The sequence below is a fragment of the Passer montanus genome, unplaced genomic scaffold, assembly GCF_014805655.1.
Source record: "Passer montanus isolate IOZ18808 unplaced genomic scaffold, ASM1480565v1 scaffold47, whole genome shotgun sequence".
Classification (NCBI taxonomy): Eukaryota; Metazoa; Chordata; class Aves; order Passeriformes; family Passeridae; genus Passer; species Passer montanus.
This window is the reverse complement of record NW_024369596.1, coordinates 2,368,721-2,391,332: the sequence shown is the minus strand read 5'-3', so window position 1 is coordinate 2,391,332 and position 22,612 is coordinate 2,368,721. Positions and strand designations below refer to the sequence as shown.

The following is a 22,612-nucleotide window of genomic DNA, read 5'->3' as shown; positions in this document are numbered from 1 at the left end:
ATCCCTATATACACTCTACAGCAACATTTATTTGGGGGGAATATATTCCACAAAATTATATATATAATATATATTCCCAGGGATTGTGCCTGGATTACCAGGGCCAGAACACAGCCAGATTCCCCAATTAAAAAAAAACAGAAAAACCAACTTATTTCAAGTTAAAGTTTAAGTTCCTTGAGACTTTTGCTGATCAAACCCCCTCAGTATCCCAAGAATCAATCTGGAGATCTGAAGGAGCCATTTTCTCTGGGTATGGAGAGCGACAGATGGAGCAAAAATTTTCAGCAGATTTTGAGTTGCTGTGATGTTCCTGTGAGGAGGCTCAGCTGAGCCACCCCCCAGGAGCTGCGGGGCCAGGATGATTATGAAAACAGATATAAATTTAAAAAATAAAAAATAAAAAATTAGTAGGAAGGGACAGGTTCTTTTTATCTGGCTGAATTCCAGGGAGAGGATTTTGAGTTTTCCAAGCAGCCCAAAACTGCTGCAAAGCTGTTTCCTCTCCCCCTCCCAGCGAAGTTTAATTCTCTGCTTCTGGGAGAGGGAAGAGCCTCCCCCAGAATGCCTGAGCAGCAGCCAGGGACTGTCCCCTGCTGCTGACCCCCAGGCAGGCAGTGCCACCCACCCTGCCAGGAAAAATGGCTTTTCCTGCCCTAAACCTGGGATTGTGCCTGCACGAGCAGGGCCAGGTGCCCTGTGACAGAAGGGAGGGCGAGGCACGGGGTGAGCAGGTGCAGACACCAAAAATCGCTGCTGGATGTTCCTGGTGAGTGTGAGAGCTGATAATTCCCTGCTGGAAGGGACAGGGAGAGGAGGTCAGGCCTTGCTGTGCCATACATTCAGCTGAAGTTGCACTGGTTAACATCCAAAGTAAACACCAGTGCAGCATTTACAGCCAGCACCAACATTCCTACAGATTTCCAGACTGCAAGAAACATGTGCTTGCCTATTTTTTTTTCTCCCTTTTCCCCCTCACTATTTCATTCTCACAGCAGTTTCCATAACTGAGTGACCTGAGTGTAAAACTTAGGGCTTTCAAAGGGGCTGCTGTGCTTGGCAAATAATAATTACCAACTCCCAATATTATATCAAATCACCCAGCACTGAAGTATCTAAATCTAGAGATCAGATATCTAGGTAGATAATCCAGATTATTTCTAGGGAGTCGTGATCTAGAGAGCTCTGCTCTTTTAATCATTATTTCTGAATTATTGCAAGGTGTTTGCCTTTACTGCTGATGGCTCAGGGCAGAGCAGCACCTGCACAGGTGCTCCTTTGGGCCTTCAACACATCCTCCCACCAAGGCAAGCCCCACAAGGACTGCAGAGGGCTCTGTGCAGGATCCCAGAGCACCTTCCCCAGGCAGAGCCACCAAGGGAGGGTGCTGGCTTTGCTCAGATCAGATCTGCCCACAGGAACCACTTCCACTCCCCAGACCACAGGGCAAACCACAACCTATCATTTGGTGCCTCCTGACAGGCTGCAGGAACAAACTGCCAGCTGCACTCCAGCACCAGGAGATCTCTGTCGTGATCTAGAGAGCTCTGCTCTTTTAATCATTATTTCTGAATTATTGCAAGGTGTTTGCCTTTACTGCTGATGGCTCAGGGCAGAGCAGCACCTGCACAGGTGCTCCTTTGGGCCTTCAACACATCCTCCCACCAAGGCAAGCCCCACAAGGACTGCAGAGGGCTCTGTGCAGGATCCCAGAGCACCTTCCCCAGGCAGAGCCACCAAGGGAGGGTGCTGGCTTTGCTCAGATCAGATCTGCCCACAGGAACCACTTCCACTCCCCAGACCACAGGGCAAACCACAGCCTATCATTTGGTGCCTCCTGACAGGCTGCAGGAACAAACTGCCAGCTGCAGAGCTGCACTCCAGCACCAGGAGATCTCCTTTATCCTTGGCACACGAGGATTCCCCCCCATCCTTACATTTAGGAAGCCCACATGGTATAAATTCGCTCTCCTCTGCTGCAGTTCCCCCTGGATTTTTGCCAGAGCTGATGCTGCTGCCTCAGTCAGGATAGAGTCTGCAGCAGCAGGGAAAATCCCTCTTTTAAATCCCCACAACAGCAGCTCGCTTTTGGCTGAGGTCACTGCCTCATTTAGGACACCATCATAATTATAATTAAAAAAAAAAGAAAAATCCTATTGACATGGAGCAGCAGCTTTGAAAGGCACTCCCCAGCAGAGCAGGAACGATCAGGACACAGCTCCAACACCGCCACACGGGAGCTGCTGCCAGCAGAGCAGCCTCAAGAGCCACCCAGGCACTGCCAGGCTCTGAGGGCGTTCCTGCAGCCCTGCCCAGCACACCGAGCTGCAGCCCTGCCTTCCCAGGCCTTTCTGCCCTCCAGCAGCAGCTCCAGAGCTCAGGGCAGGCAGGAAACCTCTCTCCTATCTGGCAGCTGCCACCAGCTCTCCCATTTCTCTCCCTCTCGCTCACTTCCTATTGATTTCTCCTGTCTTGCACTGCAGCTTTTTCCTATTTCCTTTCTCTGCTGGCTCGTTGTGGCTTCCCTCCTTTAATTCTCTCCCTTTCCACGTTTTCCATCACTTTTCTGGCAGCTTTGATCTGGGCAGAGCCCTCTTTTGCATCTGGGCACAGCAGAAAGGCAGCGGTGCCTCTGTGGCACGGAGCACTGGGAGGAGACGCCTTGTCTGAAGTGCTGCCAAGAAGCTGCACCAACAGCCACTATCATAAACAGGCTAAAAAAGACTTTCAAGCAGCCATCAGATGCTTCAGGTGAGCCTGCAGGTTGAAGCTTGCATGTTTATGGGAGTGGTGGACTCCCAGTCCTTCGCCTGTCTCACATCAGTCTGGGGCTTTATTAAACACATGGGGCTTTTCCTCCACACTGGGAAATGCTTGCTCAGGTCAAGCCAGGTCCCACCTAAGTTTTCTAGCCCCTCTCCAGCATTGCAGCTCACTCTAGAAAAGAGTGTTGAACTCTTCTTAGGTTGCTGATTCCACCTGGGAAGTCACCCAGGACTGCATGTGACAGCACAAACCAGGATTCACCACCTGCAAACAAATTCAGGAGCAGCTTCTCACACAGACAAGAGTCAATTGTGCTGCTACTCACAGATTCAATAATAAAATTCAGATTCCCACCAACATCCCTGAAAATTTCCAGAACACATTTCAAGAGCTCAGGAGTAAAACCAGTTTGAGTTTTCCCTTGCAGCCCCAGTTCTTGTGCCAACTGTGAGCAACCAAGAGCTGCCAGAACATGGAGATTCTCTCTTAGGTTTTTAACATTTCAACTTCATTGTAGCACCAAAAGAGGCCCTGCTGCTTAATTCACACAGTTCAACTTTTACCCAACCCTGCTCCCTGCCCATAAAAGGTTTATTTTTTGGAAGAGCTGAGCCCCAGTGCCACTTGTGACCATGCCCCTCCTGCCAGGACAGCTGACAGCAGGGACAGACAAGACAATGACCCACATCACACCAGAATTATCCCAAGTACAGAAACCTGTGCTGTGATCTTCCCCACCTCCCATCTGCTTTCCCAGTGCCACAGCAATTCCATGAAACGCTTTTGCCACCGAACATCCCAGGCCAGACCTTTCAGCCTTGTCAAAACAGAGCCTAAAATAGCCCCACAGGATCACATTGAAGTGTTTGCCAACAAATGTAAACAGAAATGTTTCTTATTTACCATCAGGCTGCAAGAAAGGGTTCCTGCCCGTGGGCCTCAGAAGTCAAACAGACACAACACTGAAAATCCTCAAGGAAAGGATGCAGGGTGATAACAAAACATCCAGACGATCTGTGAATGTCACAGGCTGAACACTGTTTGTTTGGTTTTTACTATTTATACTTCTGCTTACATTTGAAACATAAGGACGCTGTTTTTTCCTGTCATTTTAATGTATTTATTTTTACATGTTTTCTTTTCAAAGAAAAATGAGTAAACGTTGCTTCTTCCTGTCTTTTTCTAAGTGTGCTGTTACTATTTTGTATGTATCCTGTCTTGCATTTTATCCCTTTTGCATTCTTAATCAAACACTGCATGTTTTACATCCCTTTTCATTTTACTAATTCCCTTGCTGCTGCTTCTCCTATCCTTATTTTAAGCCCTCTCTTCTGATGTTGAGATATTACCAACATCCAGGCTCCTGACCCTTGGTTTAATCAAGCTGAGACACGAACTAAGACTTTTATTCTTTAAACCTAATAATTATCCAGAGCAGGGGCACAGAACACAGTATCACCTACCTGAAAATATGCATTTAAATCTATTTTCTCTTAGTGCTATTGACATCTCTTACACAGGAAAATCTGCTTATCTCAAAGCAGATAAAATATCAGGGGGAGTGCTTAGGCAGAGGAATATATGGAATGCCATAAAAGCATTTTTACAGCAATATATCCACTAGAATCACGAGGATAATACAAATGGGATTCATTAATAAATCTCCAACTGCTAATTTTCAGAGGGGAAGAGGAAACCTGGAGGATAAAGGCTCAGGGCAAGAGGCTGAGCTTATCTTCCAAGCAGCACAGCCAACATATCTCCCTGGTGACCCCAAGGACCACCTCGAGGTGCAGTGGAGAATTCAGTCTCCAGACCAAAGCAAACACTGCTCCTCTCTGAGACACCCTGCAGAACTGCAAACTGCACGCAGGGCTGGCCAGGTGGGGGTGAGGATTTTAACCACGAGAGGTAAAGGATACTGCTCAAAATACTACAGGAAAAATGGGTGAGCAACAGAAAATGTCACAATTCCTGATGGTTATACTCCGAAGATTCTTGGGAAAGCAGAAGCTGTCACTGAAGCTACTCAAATTATTCGGACACAAAATTCACTGGGAGACCCCACTGCAGGAAAGAACCAATAATCCTGGTGTCTAGCCATGAAATATGGAAAATAACAAGTACAGGTGTGTGTACCACCTTCCCCAGGCAGATTCACCAACGCTCTCTGCAGCCTCAGGATGAAATGCCAAAATCTCCAGTGCCTAAATCACTACAAAAAACACCACTTGTGCACGAATCACTACTTCTACAAAACCATCACTTGTACAACAAGGTCCAGAGCAGTTGTGAGAGCGAACAGAGGGCTCTTTGATTTCCAGCAGGACAACTGTGCTCACTGCTGTCACCCTCCAGGACCAAGGAACTCTCCTCCCACACAGGCCATGGAAGTCAAAGGACACCAATGAACACCCACAAATCCCACCAGTGACCTCAGCAACTCCAAGGGCAAGCTGCACTTTTCTTCTCAAGCTGGACAGCACTGAGTAATTTTTTTTTTTGAAGCTAAATTCCTGTAGATGTGGACCAGAACTTTCAAAATCTAAACCAGAAGGATCCAACATCCCAGTCCCTTTCCCAACCCGTCCATTTGAAATGTTAAAATGCCATTACCAGGAGTTCTGTGCACAGGCAGAATTATACAATTGGGCTCACAGATGAAATATCATTCCTGCCTCCACCCAAATAATCACAACGCCCACAGCTCTACTCAAAACTAGAAAATCAAGCTCACCTCAGCTCCTGTCTCCAGCAAAAGCCTTAATAAACTATGCAACATGAAGTGGTAGCATTTGTGTCCCAGCCAGCAGTAAACACCCCAGACAGTCCTCTCTTCTGCCAGCCTCAAGAACAGCAGAATAAAACAGGAATTTATGCACAGACTCTGTCAACTGCTAATTTCCAAACACAGCCAAGGCACAATGATGAAAAGCCCCACTCAAAGTCTATTATTCTTTTTAATCCTTAGATGCCATGCTGCAGCCCATTTTCCATAAATACTGGATTTTACTAACTCTACTAATTCAAAAAATGCATGATAATGACATCTAACTAGTCAGTAACACTAAGGTGTGACTTTCTGAGCAGCTCTTACCCTGCTGGAAGAAATAAAACCCTTTTTTCCCCACCATACAGTCAAAGAATTCCCAAATTACTACAGGGACTTCCAAAGAGCCAGAGACAGGGAAAGTGCATCTAAGGCAGATAAGAAACAATTAGAGTCTATTTTAATACCAAGTCAGGAGCAAATCACCAATTAAAACTTCTCAAGGGTAATTATGTGTAAATTCTACCTCTGCTGTTTTCCAATCATAGCAACAGAAACTACAGCAGGGTTATAAATAAAACTCATTTGCAAGCAACTGCAGAGGAGAGTCACCAGTTCCTCAGCAAGGTCCTGCAAAAGCAAGAGCCTCCTTTCTTTTATTGGCCTTTAATAAACAGAAAGAAACATAAAGCAAGTCCTGCAGCCGTGCAATTGCTCAACCCTGAAGTGTGTTTGGAACGGTGACAGGAAGAAAAATACAGTTAACTCCGAGAGTGAAAAAAAATTAATGGCACACAAATGTTTCTCCAGTGTCATAACAGGATACAGCCGAGCTTGGGCTGGCCTTTGGTGGCCAAGCAGAGGCTGGAAATGGCCGAATTTCAGAATTCAGCCTGGCCCCAGCGTGGCCTTGGGAAGAATAAAGGCCTTATCTCACCCGGCCATGCACAGCACACAGCAACGCCCAGAGCTGGCCAGTGTCCGGCCAGCAGAGCTCCAGAGGCAGGGAATGTGGGCACACTGCAGCAGCAACAGGAAAACTCCTCCAACAAACCCAGCCCAGCTGCCTGGGCTGCAGATGGACCTCAAATCTGCTATCCCCCCCACCAAAAACAGCATCCAGCAACGAAAACCCAACCCAGCACCAGGGAGGGGTGAAAAATAGATTTTTTTTTTTTTTCAGGTTAAAAGATATGGGAAATCTCACCTAAATCCAGAGCTGGATGAAGCTCAGTCACCTGACTGCTTTTAGATACCTTTAGGATAAGAAAGGTCCCCTGGATGTGCAGATTTCCTTCCACTAACGATCAAGTCGAGCCAGATGAGCAGCTCAGGGATGTCTACCTCAAAGAGTTCCTAAGCTCAGCAAGATAAATGCCACCTTAGGAGGCCTCTGAACAAACACAGCACAGCTAAGGGAGGATTAAATTAAGAGGGTGTAAATGTTTACAAACATAAAGGAGCAGAGCAATGAGGCTGGAGATGAAGAGTTTGATACGCTCCAATGGGCACCGGGACTATGAAAAAAAAAAAAGCAGCTGACAAAGTAAAAGAACATCCTGAGGGAAAGAAGGGGAAGTTAAACACTGATTTAACTCCCTCAAATCACCAGCAGCCGTGCAAGGCACCACGGCTCTCCTGGAGAACGCTTTGCTGATGTGTTTTTAAGCTCTTTAGGAGATAATTTTCTGTCTTCCTGCACCCCTTAGGTGCTCCCCCAAACGAGCAGTGTGTGTCAGGAGCTCCTCCACCAACTCAGCACAGCCATTCCACTCTCAGGAGCCTCAACACCTGCTCTGGATTTTTGTTTAATGCCCGATATTCCCCCACTCCCCAGGCACTCGCTTCCCTCCAGACTGAAGGCACTTGAAGAAAAACACACCAGAAATCGATGCTGCTTTGGGAGTTCTGATAACAGAATCTGAGCATAACCACTACCAAAACTAGCTGGGTTAAGGTTAATCCACAGAGAGAACAGACACAGATATGAACTGGCCTGACTGTGTTTCAGCAGTGCCAGACACTAAAATCCATTCAACTTTCCTGGGAAACAGAACAAAAATAAAAGAAGAAAGAAAAAAAAAAAAAAAAAAAAAAAAAAAAAAAAAAAAAAAGGGGGACTTAATAAAAACATAATTTATCATCCTGGCTCCAGAACAGCATTAGAAATGGCCATTCATACACTCCTAATTTATATACTTAATGGTAATCATGACATCATCAAGAGATATAAAATATGTCAAGGATGAGACAAGTGAAACTTGCACAAGGGAAATTTGACAGCTGTCAAATCATCCCCACCTTAAACTGCAGAGATACCAAAGGAAATATCTGCTGTCTGTAATGTGGATTTAGGCAGCTCTATATATGCAAAATGCAAATATGTAAAGCTAATATGGAGAAAAATCCAGGCCCAAGCTACCCTATTATATTCCTAATACCATCTGGCACTGATGCAAGCTGGCTTTTCCTGGTTTAAGGCAATTCCCATCTCAATCCCACCAAGGAAGGTGACTGACAAACACAAAGAGAATTGAACATGTCAGATGATTTATCCACGGAGATCTAATGACAGTGGAGGCATCAACATTATTTCTATTGCACCTGCTTTGCATTCTGAGCTTCAGAGGCAGATTGAAAGAGGCAACAGAGACTCCCCAGGCCTGAAGAGGAATATTCTGTAGAGACAAGAGTGAACAAAATCCAAAATCCATCCTCTCCAAATCCTGCACAATGCTGGGGATGAAAAGGAATGGCAGAGATGGGAACAAACACCACCAGCATGTCTGGGGTCCTGCTGAAAGGTTCAGCCAGGGAATAAATCAGAGAATCATCAGAGAATCCCAGGATGGATTGGGCTGGGAGGGACCTTGAATCCCATCTCATTCCCATAGGGTGCTGCAGCCTTGGACACTTCCAGGGATCCAGGGGCAGCTACAGCTGCTCTGGCACCCCTCACCATCCTCAAAGGGAACAATTCTGCCCCCATGATCAATCTAACCCTGCTCTGAATTTGAAACCATTCCCCCTTGTCCTGTTACTCCAGGTCTATTAAAATAGTCTCTCTCCATCTTCCTTGCAGGCTCTTTCAGGTCCTGGCAGGCCACAATGAGGTCACCCCAAAGCTTCTCCTCTCCTGGCTGAACCATGACTTTGCAGCCCAGAGGTGAAAAATAGTGACAAGGAAAGATCCAGTTCCCCCACATTCCCCCAGCCATCCCAGAAATCCGAGGGCTGTGGAGACAGCTCCTCACCTGACATTAAAAGCCTTTTGATCCAAAACCTTAATGGAACACCAAACAGAAACATCCTCCTGACATGACTGGGAGCAAAAGGAAATGAGACTTTTTTTTTTATTTGGCTGCTCCAATTCAATAATGGAAAGTATTTTGTTTTACTAACAAGTAAATTAAATTCCCTGTTCTCGTGTTTCTCCTTTCCATGCATCACTCAGCTTTGGGATGAAAATCCTGTCGTTCTTTTTTGATATCATGCAACCTCCACAAGACATATGGCCTGAAGTACGTAACAAAATCCTCACAAATCCACTGAAATGCCTTTTTACTGTCACTGCCTTGCCTGCTACAGAGAAAAACATCCTGCAACTCAAGAACCATTCACGCACTCCAAAAGAGAAAATTCTGCTAGTACAAACTACCAAATTAATTGCCAAGATTTAATACTGTGTGAACAGTTGTAAACACGGATTGCACACAAGTCTGAGCCCTTTGGACTGTGCTGTGAGGACTTGAGTCACGAAAACGCCTGGGTTTAAGTGAGAATCACACTCAGTCTCTCTCCTGTCCACATCTGGAACCTAAAATTGGTGAGCTCGAGCACCCAAAGCATCACTGCTCCATCCCAGCTTCGCTGCTTGGTCATGAAAGGCCTTTGCCACACACTTTCACACCTTAACCACCAAACAACCACGGTGAAGATACAACAAAACACATTACATGGTTTTTACAGCATACAATGTCAAAAAAAGGTATCTTTGCTCGCATCAAAAAAAATCTGAAGACACTCATTGCACTCACTCGCATGTTAAAATGTTTCCTACTTGATTATTTTTTTTGTCACATTTTTTTTCCCTTCCTCTGAAACGCCCGAGCACAAACAAGAGGACTCCAGAGGCAATGGAAGGCACCTGCAGAGCAGCCCAGGGGCCCGAGCAGGTATCTGGAGGCAGGTTCCTGCTAAGGTAGACACCAGCAGACATTCCTGCTTGTCAACTCTCCCTCCTGCCCTCACCTGGAGTGACCTCCCGGCAGTACTCGACCCAAGGAGACCCAAGCGCATCCTCAACACGCTGTCTGAGCTCAGGCTTGAGCTGGATACCAAACTCTGGTGGCTTCTGCTGCTCCAGCTCCCTGCAGGAGCCCTCGCTTTCGGTGTTCCCCGCAGCACCAGCCCGTCCTGGGAGCTGAATTACCACCCCTGGCTCCTACAAAGTCAGCCTGGCAGGCCTGAAAGCTGCTGGACTTGAAATGCTCCGGTTTCAAAGTTAACCCAGTTGCTTTGACAGTCAGGACACCCTCGGTTCCCAGAACCTGTGATTTAATCCTGCTCTTCTGATCCCGTCTGTCACTGAAGCCAGAACACAAAGTACGTGAGCTCTGCGAATATTCACACTTCAAAAAAAGGAAAAAAAATAATAAAAAATCAGGAAATCTCATTTTATACTGACCTGTCCGTGATTGTGGACTGTGTGCCACTCATTGGAGCCTTTGGCAAGAAGTCGTATTATCCAATTTACATTTTACTCTTATTGCAGGAATATGAACGAGGCTTTGCCCCTTACATGCACCGAGGTTCAGGATCCAGCCTTGCTCCAGAAGAGGCATGCACAGAGGACAAACTCAGTTCAAGGGCAGGAGAAGGGAACAAAAAAAAAAAACAACGAAAAAAATACCCAATCCAAAACAACTCCAAAACTCTTCTCGCAGTCACCCAGAATATCCAAACCACGGAAGTGGGGCGCGGGGGAATAAAGGAAAAAAACTCCAGCAAGAAAAAACTCCAACAAGAAACAACAAAACAATCTCGGGGGGGGGTAAAAAAAAAAAACAACAAAACCGTCCGAGCAGCGGCCGATCCTCCCCGGCCCCGCCGGGCTCAGGGGCAGCGCTCGGGGGGCGGGCGGCGCTCCCCGCCCGGAGAGGCGGGAGCGGCGCGTCCGGGGGAGCCTGCGCCGAGCCGAGCCGGGCCGGGCTCGCCCCTCCCCGGCGCCTCCGGGGGGCTCGTACCTCCGGCCGCTCCGCCCCGCCGCCGGATCCTGAGACCGGCCGCCCTCCTCTTCCTCCTCTTCCTCCTCCCTCTCTTTCCCTTCTCCTCTTTCCCCTCCTTCTCCTCCTCCTCCTGCCTCGCAGCCCTTCCCCCGGTCCCTGCCGAGGCCTTTCCCCTTCGGGAAGCGTTTTCCAGACCCGCGGGGTGTTTCCTTCACTTCCCGTCTCCGCTCGGTCGCGGGCGCTCCTCCCTCACCCTGTGTTCCTGCCGAGCAGCTTTCCATCCCCCTGCGTCCCTAACCCGAGGAGATTTCCCTTTTCCCCTCTACCCCTTTTTCCCTTTTTCTCTTTTTCCCTTTTTCTGCTTTTCCCTTCTCCATTCCCCGTCCCCAGCCAGCCGACGCTTGGCCGTGTCAGCAGCGCTGAGAGCAGGGAGCGCCCGCGCCTCCATCTCCATGGAAAATATGACACAGGCGAAACTTGGAGCAGAAAGAAAATAAATAAGCAGCGAACGAAAAGAGTAGAAGTGCCAGGAGCTGAGCAGAATGGAGCCTCAGCCTGTGCTGTTTGCTCCCAGGCCTTCCGTGGCTCTGTTGTCCAGTCCCGCATTTCCCACGCGTGTTTCGTCGGGAATTTTCCTACAGGTTAAGGTCAGCATAAATCCAGAACTGATCCCTCCCTGCACGTACATTCCAGAAACACTGCTGCCGAGGGCCTGTTCCTGCTCCCCTTCAAAAGCTCCAGTAGCAGTAGTTGAGCCACACGGGGTGTTTGGGCTTTCAATTTCAGCAGGTTTGGATTTCCCTCTCCTCAGCCACAGCCTGAACACAAACTCAGCCTTGCTGTAATTCCTGCCCTCCGTGCCGTGTACAACACAGTCCGAGAGAGAAATGCCTGTTTGGAATCTGCACACAATCCCAGGATGGTTTGGGTTGGAAGGGACCTTAAAGATGATTTTGTTCCAACCTTCCACTATCCCAGCTTGCTCTGACCTGCCCTTGGGCACTTCCAGGGATCCACCACAGCTTCTCTGGGCAGCCTCTCCACCATCACAAGGAATTATTTTTTTTTTTCTAATATCCCACCTAAGCCATTCCCCCTTGTCCTGGCACTACGAGCCACTTGTTCTCCAGCACCTGGAAATAACATCTATACCTGAGACCGTCAGGAAACTTCCGTGCTACTCCTGCAGAAATTAAAGCTCATGAGCAGCACAGATGTGCAATGAAAAGCAGGATGTCTCCGCTGCCAGTAATTCCTGCCCCCCTCTGCACAAAGGAACTTGTGGAACATCAGCCTCCCCCAGCAAATGCCAGCAGACTAAAATAACCTTATTAGCTAATCCCAATCATCTAGGACACCGCGCTTCTTCCCTTTAATTAATCTTGCCGGGATGTACTTCAAAGCCAGGACACTGGGCTTGGAAAGAGGCTGGAGAACAGGCTCTGGAAAGTGGGGAGCAGCTCCCTGGCTGGGACACAGGACCATACCTTGCCTGAGGCTACATCCAGCCACGGCTGCTCTGGACCCCGGCGCTGTGTCCTGCTCGGAGCGAGGATCGGCAAGCCAGCAGAATGTCTGAGATTTTGTTGTTTTGATGGAGCTCAGAGCAGAGAGGGGAAGCGTGGGATGAAATCATGTTCATGATACTTCACGTATATACGCAGGACATTTATACTTCCTTTTTTGGTTTCCTTTTAGGGGAAAATAGAGGCTCGGGGGGAAGAAAATAAATAAATAAAGTGTGGGAGTGCAAGACAAGCAGCCACGTCTGCCTCTCCTTCTGCAGCTGTGTGCAGTACAGTCATCAGTGCTGATGAAGTGACTGAATGCCTCCATATATCTATATTTATTTATTATATATCTCTTTATTGCATCTTCTCTGCAATAAATCCCTCCCTGCTTTTAACTTTGGGAACATGGAGTACTCTGCCTGGAGAGGGGAAAGCTCCTGGGAGATCTGATTCCTGGCAGGCCCAGCATTTGCATATTAGGCCTCGATGCTTTTTTATTACTTTAATTACATTTTATTGTGCATGACAACATAACGAGAACAATTAGCTGGAGGAAATCCTAAGACATAGATTCTGAAACTGTTACTGCTTCTCTTTTCTGCAGATGCTGATTTTTTTTTTTTTGGTGGGAGCTGGTTACATACTTAGATTAAGATAGATATTTATGATAATTCTCTTTTACAGCCTGAAATACAGGGTGAGGAAATCAATAAGCAATTACAGTGTGCCCATTATTTATTTTTTTTTTGTTGAGCTCTGAAGTTGTCACTTCACCTGAATTTACACACAGAACCATCCCATGGCAGCAGGGTTGGAGCAAGACAATCTTTGAGGTCTCTTCCAACGCAAACCCATTTTGTGATTCTCTAATTAACCTCCTCAATCTGTTTTTTCGTCCACAGCAGAGCTAAGCAGGACCCTGAAGGGGAGGAGATAAATTCCTATGGAGTAAAACTTCTTATTTTACCTTAAAATAACGGTCAGATCCTTGGAGGTGCTTTAGAGGGGTTCCTGTAAAATCAGATTTAGAGAGGAAGTGTTGAGCGAGGATCCTTTGGCCAAACCCCCTTTCCCAGGCTCGCACCGAGGAGCTGTTGCCATCTGCTGGGAAAGCCTCGAATGGCTCCTCCAACCTGAGCTCCCGGGCAGGTAAAAGGTGAGGAATTTGGGAAAAGGAACATTCCCAAGAGGTCTGGGATCCTGGAGCTCTGGGATGCTCCGAGGGGGTTTGCACCGCTGTCAGCTCGGCATAAAAAGAGAGAAAAATCTGCAAAAAGTGATGCTTTAAGTGTGGATAAACTGTGCCTGGGAGCATTTCTCTTTCAGAAAAATTCCAGTTTGTGTTTCAGATGGGATGATCAGCTGAGTTTGGCTGAGCTCCACCACAAAAATCAAGTGGGTAAAGACTCTTCTGCTCATTACAAGTAATCAATTTCAAGCCAGTGAGAGAATGCTCAGGTATTTTGAACTGTAAATGCTCATAACAAGTTGCTCATCCAGCTCCTGTTTTTCTGCTGGTTTTGCAAGCCAAATGCCAAACCTTTACACCTTGGAGGGAAAAAGCACAGGGGAAACAATTCCCAAGTTCATTTCCCAAATGTGCCTAGAAATTTGTGACTCCTAATGAACAGAGAACCTAATCCACAAATAAATTTGTGCTGTGCTCCACATTTCTGTGCAATTTCCAAGCCTTTTTTCACCTCCCACCTTAAAATGGGCACCAGATTTGCTCCCTACAGTCCTGCACTCTGGAAATGCTGGAAATGCACCCAGGGCTGGTGTGGGACACAAAGCTTTGCTGATTTTGAGACACATTTTGAGCCTAATCTAGCAGAGCTTCTAGAGTGACAGCTTATTACAGTTCCTAAATCTGGATAATCCATGGGGCAGGCAGCATTTTTACAGCACTGAGCTTTCGTTCCATATCAGCATAATGAAAGCAGCAAGGACAGAGGAATCTGCTGGACATCGTGCCCTGAGTTTCCTTCTCTTTCTCCATCTCTGGCTGGAAGGGGGATTAAAAAGTAAGAGATAAAATCTAAAGAAATAGAGAATGTAATTTCACATTTGAGGATTGTGGCACAAACAGCACTACATTTTCAGCACTGCTGAAAATCTGTGTTTTGTAACATCTGAGAATCTGAAACTTCCTTCTTCCCATACAAAATTATCTACCTGTAAACCTTTATTACTTTACAGAAGCTTTTCCATCTACCTTGATCTGTTATATTTCTTCTTTTAGTAATTTTCTAAGGATCTTTTACGCTGTTGACCTGTCAGCTGCCAAGCTGCCCCTGGAACTTGAGGCAAAACAGGGCTTTGACTTCTTTGGACATGGCAAACCCCATGATATTAATGTAATAGCAGATTTCAAAGACTTAAAATGCTGCTTTTACATCAGTGCCTGGACTACTGCTGCAAGGGAACAAAGCTGTGAATATAAAAAAAAAATTCAGTTTTTTCAAGTCCAAATAAGGAGTTCAGCTACAAAGAGAGGGCAGAGGACTGATAGAGGAGGTTAATTTTACAAAGCTCGACTGCAGGGCCAGCAGGAGAAGCAAAAGGCAGGCAGCAGGGTTGCCTGTAAAGACATAATAGGATGACAAAAAACGAAATTAATTGGGTGTAGAGGGGCAGCTTTCACTTTTCACAGACAAAGCACATCTGACCACTGACAATGCCACATTTTGTCACTTCTGAAGACACGAGACCTGTGAGACACTTGCAGCTCTGAAGCAAAGCTCCAGAACTCTGCTGTACTTTCTTCTCTGCTTCTGGAACTACCTCAGAGGTTCAACAAAGCGCCGGCACAAATTCTTGCAGGCTCTGAGACCCTCCACCCCCAGGCTGTAAAGAGAAAACATCTCCAGAGGGCTCAGTGCTGCTCAGCAGCTGCTCCCCAGTGCTGGAGGGGTTTAAGCTGGACTTAAGGGTTACATGCAAACAACTAAATTGGCTTAACTATTTATAGAAGGGAAGACTTTGGGTGTGCTGGGTCTCTGGCTATGGCCATCAGCAAGCTGAGTGGTTGTTTACCAACACTCCACCACAGGGCTTTCCTGGGCAATAATCTGAATTTATGATTGGGAAGAGCTCACAGTGTGGAAACACAGGAGAATCTTCTCCCGTGGCATCCAGGGCATGGAAAACCAAGGGAAGAATTTTGCTCCATCCTATTGAACCACTGAATCTTTGAGGGTGGAAAAGCCCTCCAGAACCATCAAATGCAACCTGTGACTTCAGAGCAGCACCCAAACAGAGAAACCCAATTCCTCATATAATTAAATAATCTTTATTTTTATAAAACATAATACAAAGCATCTACACCATTCACTGGTGGAACATTAGTTGCTATTACACAGTAATTCAGACACAAGTTATTATTTCACACTAGTTCTGCAGTTTCCTTTCACAGTTTGCTCTAGCCACTATGGACTAGCCTGAGGACAGGTCCCACCCTGTGCTCCACAGCTTGGAATTTGTACTTTTGGGTCTGTGATTCTATGCTGGAGCCCACTAAATGGGTTACAAGGCCTTGCTCTGCCTCATAAAGCCATTTCTAATTGCCCTTTTGGGTTTTTTTTTGTTTACCTTCTAAAGCCTCAGGGCTGAGCAGTGCTCTCCTTCCAACCAAGTTTCCCCCGTTCAGAAAATGGGACCACTCAAACCACTTTATTTCAAACTGTCTTCACAAAGGTGATTCACAGATACTGCAGTCACTGCCATCCTCACCCACCTGGGCAGGTAAGGGCTGGGACCCCAAAAAGCTGCACCCCAACCCTGAGCAAAGCTCAGAGCCCAAACCACCTGCAAACTCTTCATGGTGGGCACTCAGCAGCTCCCCAGGAAGGACCAGCCTGTTTTCACCTGCATTTCTGCAGGAGCTGCTGCTGAAAGCCCTCATTCCCTGCTCAGTGCCTGAGACCCTTTTAGCTCCAGATTCCTGCAATCCTGAAAAGCCAGCAGACCCCTTTTCCTCAGCTCAGGGCTGGTTGTGAGCCTGTCCAGCTCACTCCTGCCCTGTAGCACCTTTGCAAAACACCTCGCTCCTGCTTTTGGGATGCTGGGAAGTGCCCAGCTCAGGTGACAAAGCGCTGCTGATGGCTCATAGCAGGAAGTGCTTCACTCAAAGCAACTCTTACACAGCACAGCCTGACACAAACCACCCGGAATCCATCAGAGGTGGCTTGGTGCTAAATGGAAACACCCTGTGAGGTAGGTTAGACTGGACCCACTTCCCAAAGTGGGTTAAGTTGAGGCAAAAAGGCTCCTGGATGTGCTCAGCAGAGCAGCAGAGCTGGGGAAAAGAACCAGCAAGCCCCAACCAGCCCTTCTGGTGTCCTTTCAAGGCTTGATAGTGCTGGATGAATCAAGTTTCCTCTCCAGGACCAGCTCATCAGTTGGCTCTGCTCATCTGAAGGGGTTTTTTTGGGGCTTCTTCAGGTCTTTGGTTGCAGCAAGCAAGGCTCAAGCAAAAAGGGGCACCTGAGCTGCACTGGAGGCTCAAAGGAAATGCTAAAAATCACAGCAAAAACAAAGGAACAGCTTAAGGACATGCAATGAAATAAACTCCAGATGCTGCCAGCTGGGCATGGTTTTTCCCTACAAATGGGACTGGATAAGTAATGCTTATTTTTCTCACAGTCAGGTTTATTTTTGCTTTAAAAAGACCAGATTCTGGGCCTCTCATTTCTTTAATTACTAAGCTCTCTGACCCTCTAAATGTTCACTTTTATAAAGTGACTCAGACACAGTCAGAGGGAAATCAAAGCCCAGGGATCAAGGCATCAGTTCAGATGAAGGAGAGCCAAGGTCAGTCTGTGGCTTCCACAGGGCACATTCTGGGCAACCAGAAATCCCAGTTTGGGTTTGGGGCACAGCAGAGGGAATTTTGGTGTTCTGGAGACAAAATCAGGGCTTGGATCATCAGCAAGAAAACCCCTGACTGGCAAATCCTGATGGGGCTTCTCAAAGTGGAGTGTGCTGGTTACCCAAGGAGCTAAAAGCAGTGTTTGTAGGGGAGTTTTAACAGTCAGGGAAGAAGAGGGAAAATTAAGGGAAAAATTTTCCCTTCTGGGTCTGTGTCTTTGGGTGTATTCACAGAGCACCTAATCCTGTAATTAGGCAGTGCTGATTAGAGCTTCTGGACACTACAGAAAATAAGTTATCAATATGTTAATGAATAAGTTATTAAAAGGAGTTAGAAAGGGCAGGAAACAACAACCTACCTAAAATACTGATTTCTCTAGAGTCTCGCTCTAGCTGGACCACCAAAGTCGTTTCTCCCAAGGGAAACACAGGAATGATGAACCAAGTGCAGCTAACAACCATCACTTTCTTCATGTAGCACCTCTCAAGTAAAAATCTGAAAGTGCGTAACAGATGGAGCAGCTCCATCTCCCCCAAGTCACAGAGGGGGAATTAGGCACAGAGTTCCAGTTGTGAGACTGGCCCAAGGTCACACAACGGGGTGGTGGAAGAGCCAGGAATCCCAGCTTGGATGCAACACCAGAACACTTCTTCCTACCAGCACACAGAGTCACTCTAGCTGCCTAGACTGCACAGGACACTGGACATGGAGAGCTAGCGTTACCTCCTCCTCTCTTCCTAGATCCTGAAGGAGCTGCCTACACACATCACTATTTACACCTGCACTGCTGGACTAGCTGTGCTTAGTCTATAAAATCAGCCCTTCCTTCCCTCCTCGTTCAGGCCATGCTTGTGTGCACACCGTGCCAGCCTGTGCCAGGCCGAGCACTGCAGACCCAGTGAATCCGTGGCACAGCTCCATGGATTTCAGTGGAGTTAGGCCAGGGATAAACTTGGCTCCAGAACCGCTAACGTGCGTTGGCTCCTCTCCCAACAGTGGCATTTCAGGCACGATCCCCCTCCTTGCCAGCCCTCCAACTCGAGGAACTCTTCGCTCATCCTCCACTCAGTGGCTTTTGAGGTGCCCGTTGCTTTTCCAGCCCAGCTCGTGGCTCCTGCGGCTCCTCCAGGCCTGGTACTTCCTCATGCTCTTCCTGCGGGCGAAGCGGCAGATGCTGACCATGAAGACCCAGGACACCACGTACATGATGACCCCTCCCAGCTTGATGTACCAGCGCGGCCTGGGCGAGGCCAGCTCGCAGTACATCAGCCAGGCCCCCATGCCGATGCGCACGCCCGTGAAGAGCACCACGAAGAGGAAATCCACCAGGTCGCCCGTGAAGGTGTGGTAGCGGCCCAGCTCCTTGAGGAACCAGCGGGCCTGCAGCAGCGGGTTGGTGATCTCGCTGCCGAAGATGACGGCGTTGACGTCCGCGGCCGACTCGCCCAGGGCCAAGGAGGCGGCGATGCCCACGATGCTCACCAGGTGGTGGGCCAGCATCAGGGCACCCTCCGTCTGGAAGTACACGCACCAACACAGGTCGAAGATGAAGTAGCCCAAGCTAAGGCACAGCCCGTGCACCTGAAGGGTTGTGTTGGGCGACCCTGAAAGGTGAAAGCAGAGATTTAAAGCATGGAGGTGACAGGGTGTGTGACAGTGCAGGGGTGGCACGGGTGACAGCCCAGCCATGGAAGTCCCCAGAGTAACAATGCCACAGTTGTTAGTCCGCACACGTAATGGCCACACACGAGGTCACACGCTCTGCCAAACCACAGCTGAGGAGGGGCATTACACCAGCAAAATACAGCACAGGCTCTCCATTCCTCTGGGGCTTCCCACCACAAAGCAGCTGAGATACCACTGCAGGCATCATCTCTCAAGTGAGCTGGGGACTGAGGTGCCAGGAGAGCCCCAGGGGAGGTGGCATCACCATTTCCTCGCTCACCTGGGTGGCTCAGGGGCCAGGGGCCGTCGATGAAGCCGATGTAAGCAGACAGACAGGTGGCCAGGATGCCGTGGGTCAGCGTGACCAGCCTGCAGCTCCACTCGAGGCTCCGGTGCCGGTAGCGGTGGCAGAACCACTTGTAGAGGCAGAACCAGGCCAGCAGGCTGCAGGCTGCACGCAGGGGCAGCGGGAACAGCATCCTGTCCTGGGAAGAGCGGGACACAAGGGATCAGAAGGACAAAGTGAGCAGGAGGTCGAGCCTGTGGCAGTGTCAGCACAGCCCAGCACGGCTTTGCTCCGTAACCATCCCGGCCCTGAGCGTGCAGAGCTGCTTCCTGACAGGGCTGCTTGCTCCTGGCACATTTTCTCTGTGTGAAAACCACTTTATTCTCCTCACTGCAAGCTTCATTTCATCCTTACTGGCACCAAAACCTCCAAACCTTTTGGATGCAAAATAATAAGAATCCATTACTGTAAAGATTTCTTTTTGCAGCAGTATTTCTTTTATACATTTTCCCTCACACACACCGTGCAACAATCTCTCAAACAAGCAAAAGACAAATTGCCAGAACAAAATTACAGCACATAAACACTTGTGGATGGTGCTGAAACCCTCCAAATACACATTACTCTGTTCCACACCTCGTTCATATAATGCCTTCCCACGAAATGTGTGTCTCACTGCTCCTGAGCATGCAGGGCAGTGCAGCAGAAGAGCTGAGTCAGGCTTTGGGATACAGGAATTTCCAGTTGTGCCAAAGCTGCACTGGCACCTGCTGCCCAGCTCCGGCCTCACCCCCAGGCCTGGGCAGCACCAGAGGGACTTCACGGGATGAGGAGTCAGAGCTGCAAAGCCCAACCTTCCTGTCTGGCCTGTCGGAGCATTCCCAGGCATGACTGGAGGCTGGGTAAACAAAACTTTTATGTTTTAATGGGCCTTGGGAACGTGGGGAGATGAAATAGGGATGGGATTAACTGCTCTGAGCAGGCACTTCCATTCACATCCCTGGCGCTCCAGGCCCAGACTCAGAGCAGATAAGGAAGGGAGAATTCTGATGTGACAAAAGGGATTGATGCTAGGAAGGCAAATATAATTTTAAAAGCAGCAATAATTACAGAACAATAAATAACAAATAAATAACAAATAACCCTATATAATAAATAACAAATAGTTCTATATAGTATACATATACACAAGAAATTAAGAAATAACATGCAATCATAGATAAAATATGTATTTCCATATATATTTTATATAATATTATATATTCTCTTATATATTATTTTATTATATTATATAATGTATTATATTAATATATGATATTACTATATTATAGTAATGCATTATGTTAATGTATTATATTATATTGTATTATATTATCATATTATCATATTATCATAATATCATATTATATATTCTATTATATTATATTCTATCATATATTATATTATATTATATTATATTATATATTATTATGTATCTATTATATATAATATATTTTGTATTATAATTTTTATCACCGGTAGCAATGAGGCCCTGAATGCAAACAGCCTCTACAACAAACACACATGCCTAAAACCCGCGCAGAACACCCCGAAAACGATTGAAACCCATCTGGGCACCTCCAGCAAAGCACCGCTATCCCGTTATCCACATTTTTTCCGTGCCAGCGGGAAGATGGAGGAGCTCCCGGACCACAGCACCAGCAGGATCCGCATCCCCGGGCACCGCCTGCGCGCCCGCCCATCCTCCGCACCCCGCGGGATGCAGCGGCCCGGCCCCTGGGGACAGGGACAGGGACAGGGGCAGGGACAGGGACAGGGACAGGGACAGGGACAGGGACAGGGACAGGGACGGGACAGGGACAGGGACAGGGACAGGAGCCTTCCCCAGCACCCACCTGCCGGGCCGCGCTGCCGGAGCCGCCCCGGATCACGGAGCGAGCGGCGGCCGAGGGGCGCCTGGCGGCCGGGAGGAGGGACGGCAGCGATGGGATGAGGAGGAGGAGGAGGAGGGATGGGAGGAGGGGATAGGGGCGGCAGGATGGCAGGAAAGGCGGCCCGCGGCCCCGCAGAGCATCCCTGGGAAAGTGAACATCCCTGGGTGGGGGCACATCCCTGGGAAGGAGCAGATCCTTGGGAAGGGGCAGATTCCTAGGAAAGTGCACATTCCTGGGAAGGAGCAGATGCCTGGGAAGGAGCAGATCCCGGGAAGAAGTGCATCCCTGGGAAGGAGCACATCCTTGATATCCCTGGGAAGGAGCACATCCTTGGGAAGGAGCACATCCTTGGGAAGGAGCACATCCCTGGGAAGGAGCACATCATTGATATCCCTGGGAAGGAGCACATCCTTGGGAAGGAGCACATCCCTGGGAAGCAGCAGATCCCTGGGAAGAAGCACATCACTGGGTAGGAGCACATCACTGGGTAGGAGCAGATGCCTGGGAAGGAACAGATCCCTGGGAAGGAGCAGATCCCTGTGAAGCCGTGCATCCCTGTGATGCCGCACATCCCTGGGTAGGAGCACATCCCTGCCCTCCCTGCAGGAAGCACCAGGATCATGAGCCCAGCTCCTGTTCCTCCACCCCACCAACCCCACCCTGTGCCTCGGAGCAGTGTCCCAAAGCTCCTGGGGCTCTTGGATCCGTGCCCATTCCCTGGGGAGCCTGGGCAGTGCCCAGCACCCTCTTTTCCTGATATCCAACCTAAATCTCCGCTGGCACAGCTCCAGCCTGTCCCTGATCACAGAGTAAGGAAGCTGCAGACCCCAAATTGCCTCCTGCAGGTGAAACCAGCCAAATGCCCTCATCCTCTCCTCCTGTGGCCCCTCCAAACCCTTCACCCATTCAGCCCAGCTGCCACACCAGGTCGTGTCCCCACGGGCACACCTAGAGGAGCACCACGGTAGCCCGGGGACACAGAAACCAGTCCCACATCCACCCTGCCCGCTGTAATCACCCCGTGTGTGCCACAGAGATACAGGCACAAAGCACACCCGGCGTTTTACAGGCACAAAGCACACCCAGCTCTCCTCACACCTGTGAGCAGAACTTCTGCAGAGCTCCAGAGCCGTGTCAGGGCAGGCATCTGCATTCACATCCTTAATGCTCCAAGTCCAGACTCAGAGCAGATAAGGGAGAATCCTGATGTGAGAAAAGGGATTGACCAGCTGGAGGAGGCTGGTGGAAAGAGGAAGGAGTTGTAACAATACCAAGGTCATTTCCACACCTACTCATGAAAAAGATGTGTTTCCATACCCTGGGATTTTTGGGATCCAGAGGAAGCAGGGGATTTTTGGAATGAGATGATCTTTAAGGTCCCTTCCAACCCAAACCACCCTGAGATTCTATGAGCAGCCAGGAAATAAACCAGAGATGTTCAGAGAGGAGCACTCAGAGCAGCAGCAGTCCAGGGTGACATCCCCCGAGGGGTTTTGTCACCTGGAATGGAGCAGTGCAGCTGCAGAGGGCTGGGAGAGCTCACCCCCTGCCTGCACATCCCCTCCATCCCCTGCTTATGCAG

At 48.4% G+C, this 22,612-nt stretch overlaps 2 protein-coding genes across 4 annotated transcripts in view; both read right to left on the bottom strand.

The window, feature by feature from the left end:
• ARHGEF12 (Rho guanine nucleotide exchange factor 12) overlaps positions 1 to 10,690 on the bottom strand; it is a 73,564-nt gene extending 62,874 nt beyond the window's left edge. For both annotated transcript variants that reach the window (XM_039721847.1, XM_039721849.1), the window contains exon 1: positions 10,224 to 10,690. In XM_039721847.1, coding sequence (XP_039577781.1) covers positions 10,224 to 10,255 — 32 coding nt within the window. In that variant the 5' untranslated portion in view covers positions 10,256 to 10,690. The remainder of the gene's footprint in view (positions 1 to 10,223) is intronic.
• A 4,861-nt stretch (positions 10,691 to 15,551) lies between these two features.
• LOC120508506 (TLC domain-containing protein 5-like) lies at positions 15,552 to 21,182 on the bottom strand. Of its 2 annotated transcripts, none has more exons than XM_039722188.1 (3): positions 20,992 to 21,182; positions 19,091 to 19,295; positions 15,552 to 18,749 (listed from the first exon to the last, which is right to left on the bottom strand). In XM_039722188.1, exons 2-3 carry the CDS (start codon positions 19,287 to 19,289, stop codon positions 18,211 to 18,213), a joined length of 738 nt encoding a protein of 245 aa, XP_039578122.1. In that variant the 5' UTR covers positions 19,290 to 19,295; positions 20,992 to 21,182; the 3' UTR covers positions 15,552 to 18,210. The 2 variants fall into 2 exon arrangements, with proteins under 2 accessions (XP_039578122.1, XP_039578121.1); XM_039722187.1 differs by lacking the exon at positions 20,992 to 21,182 and adding an exon at positions 20,714 to 20,925.
• Positions 21,183 to 22,612: the final 1,430 nt, after the last annotated feature.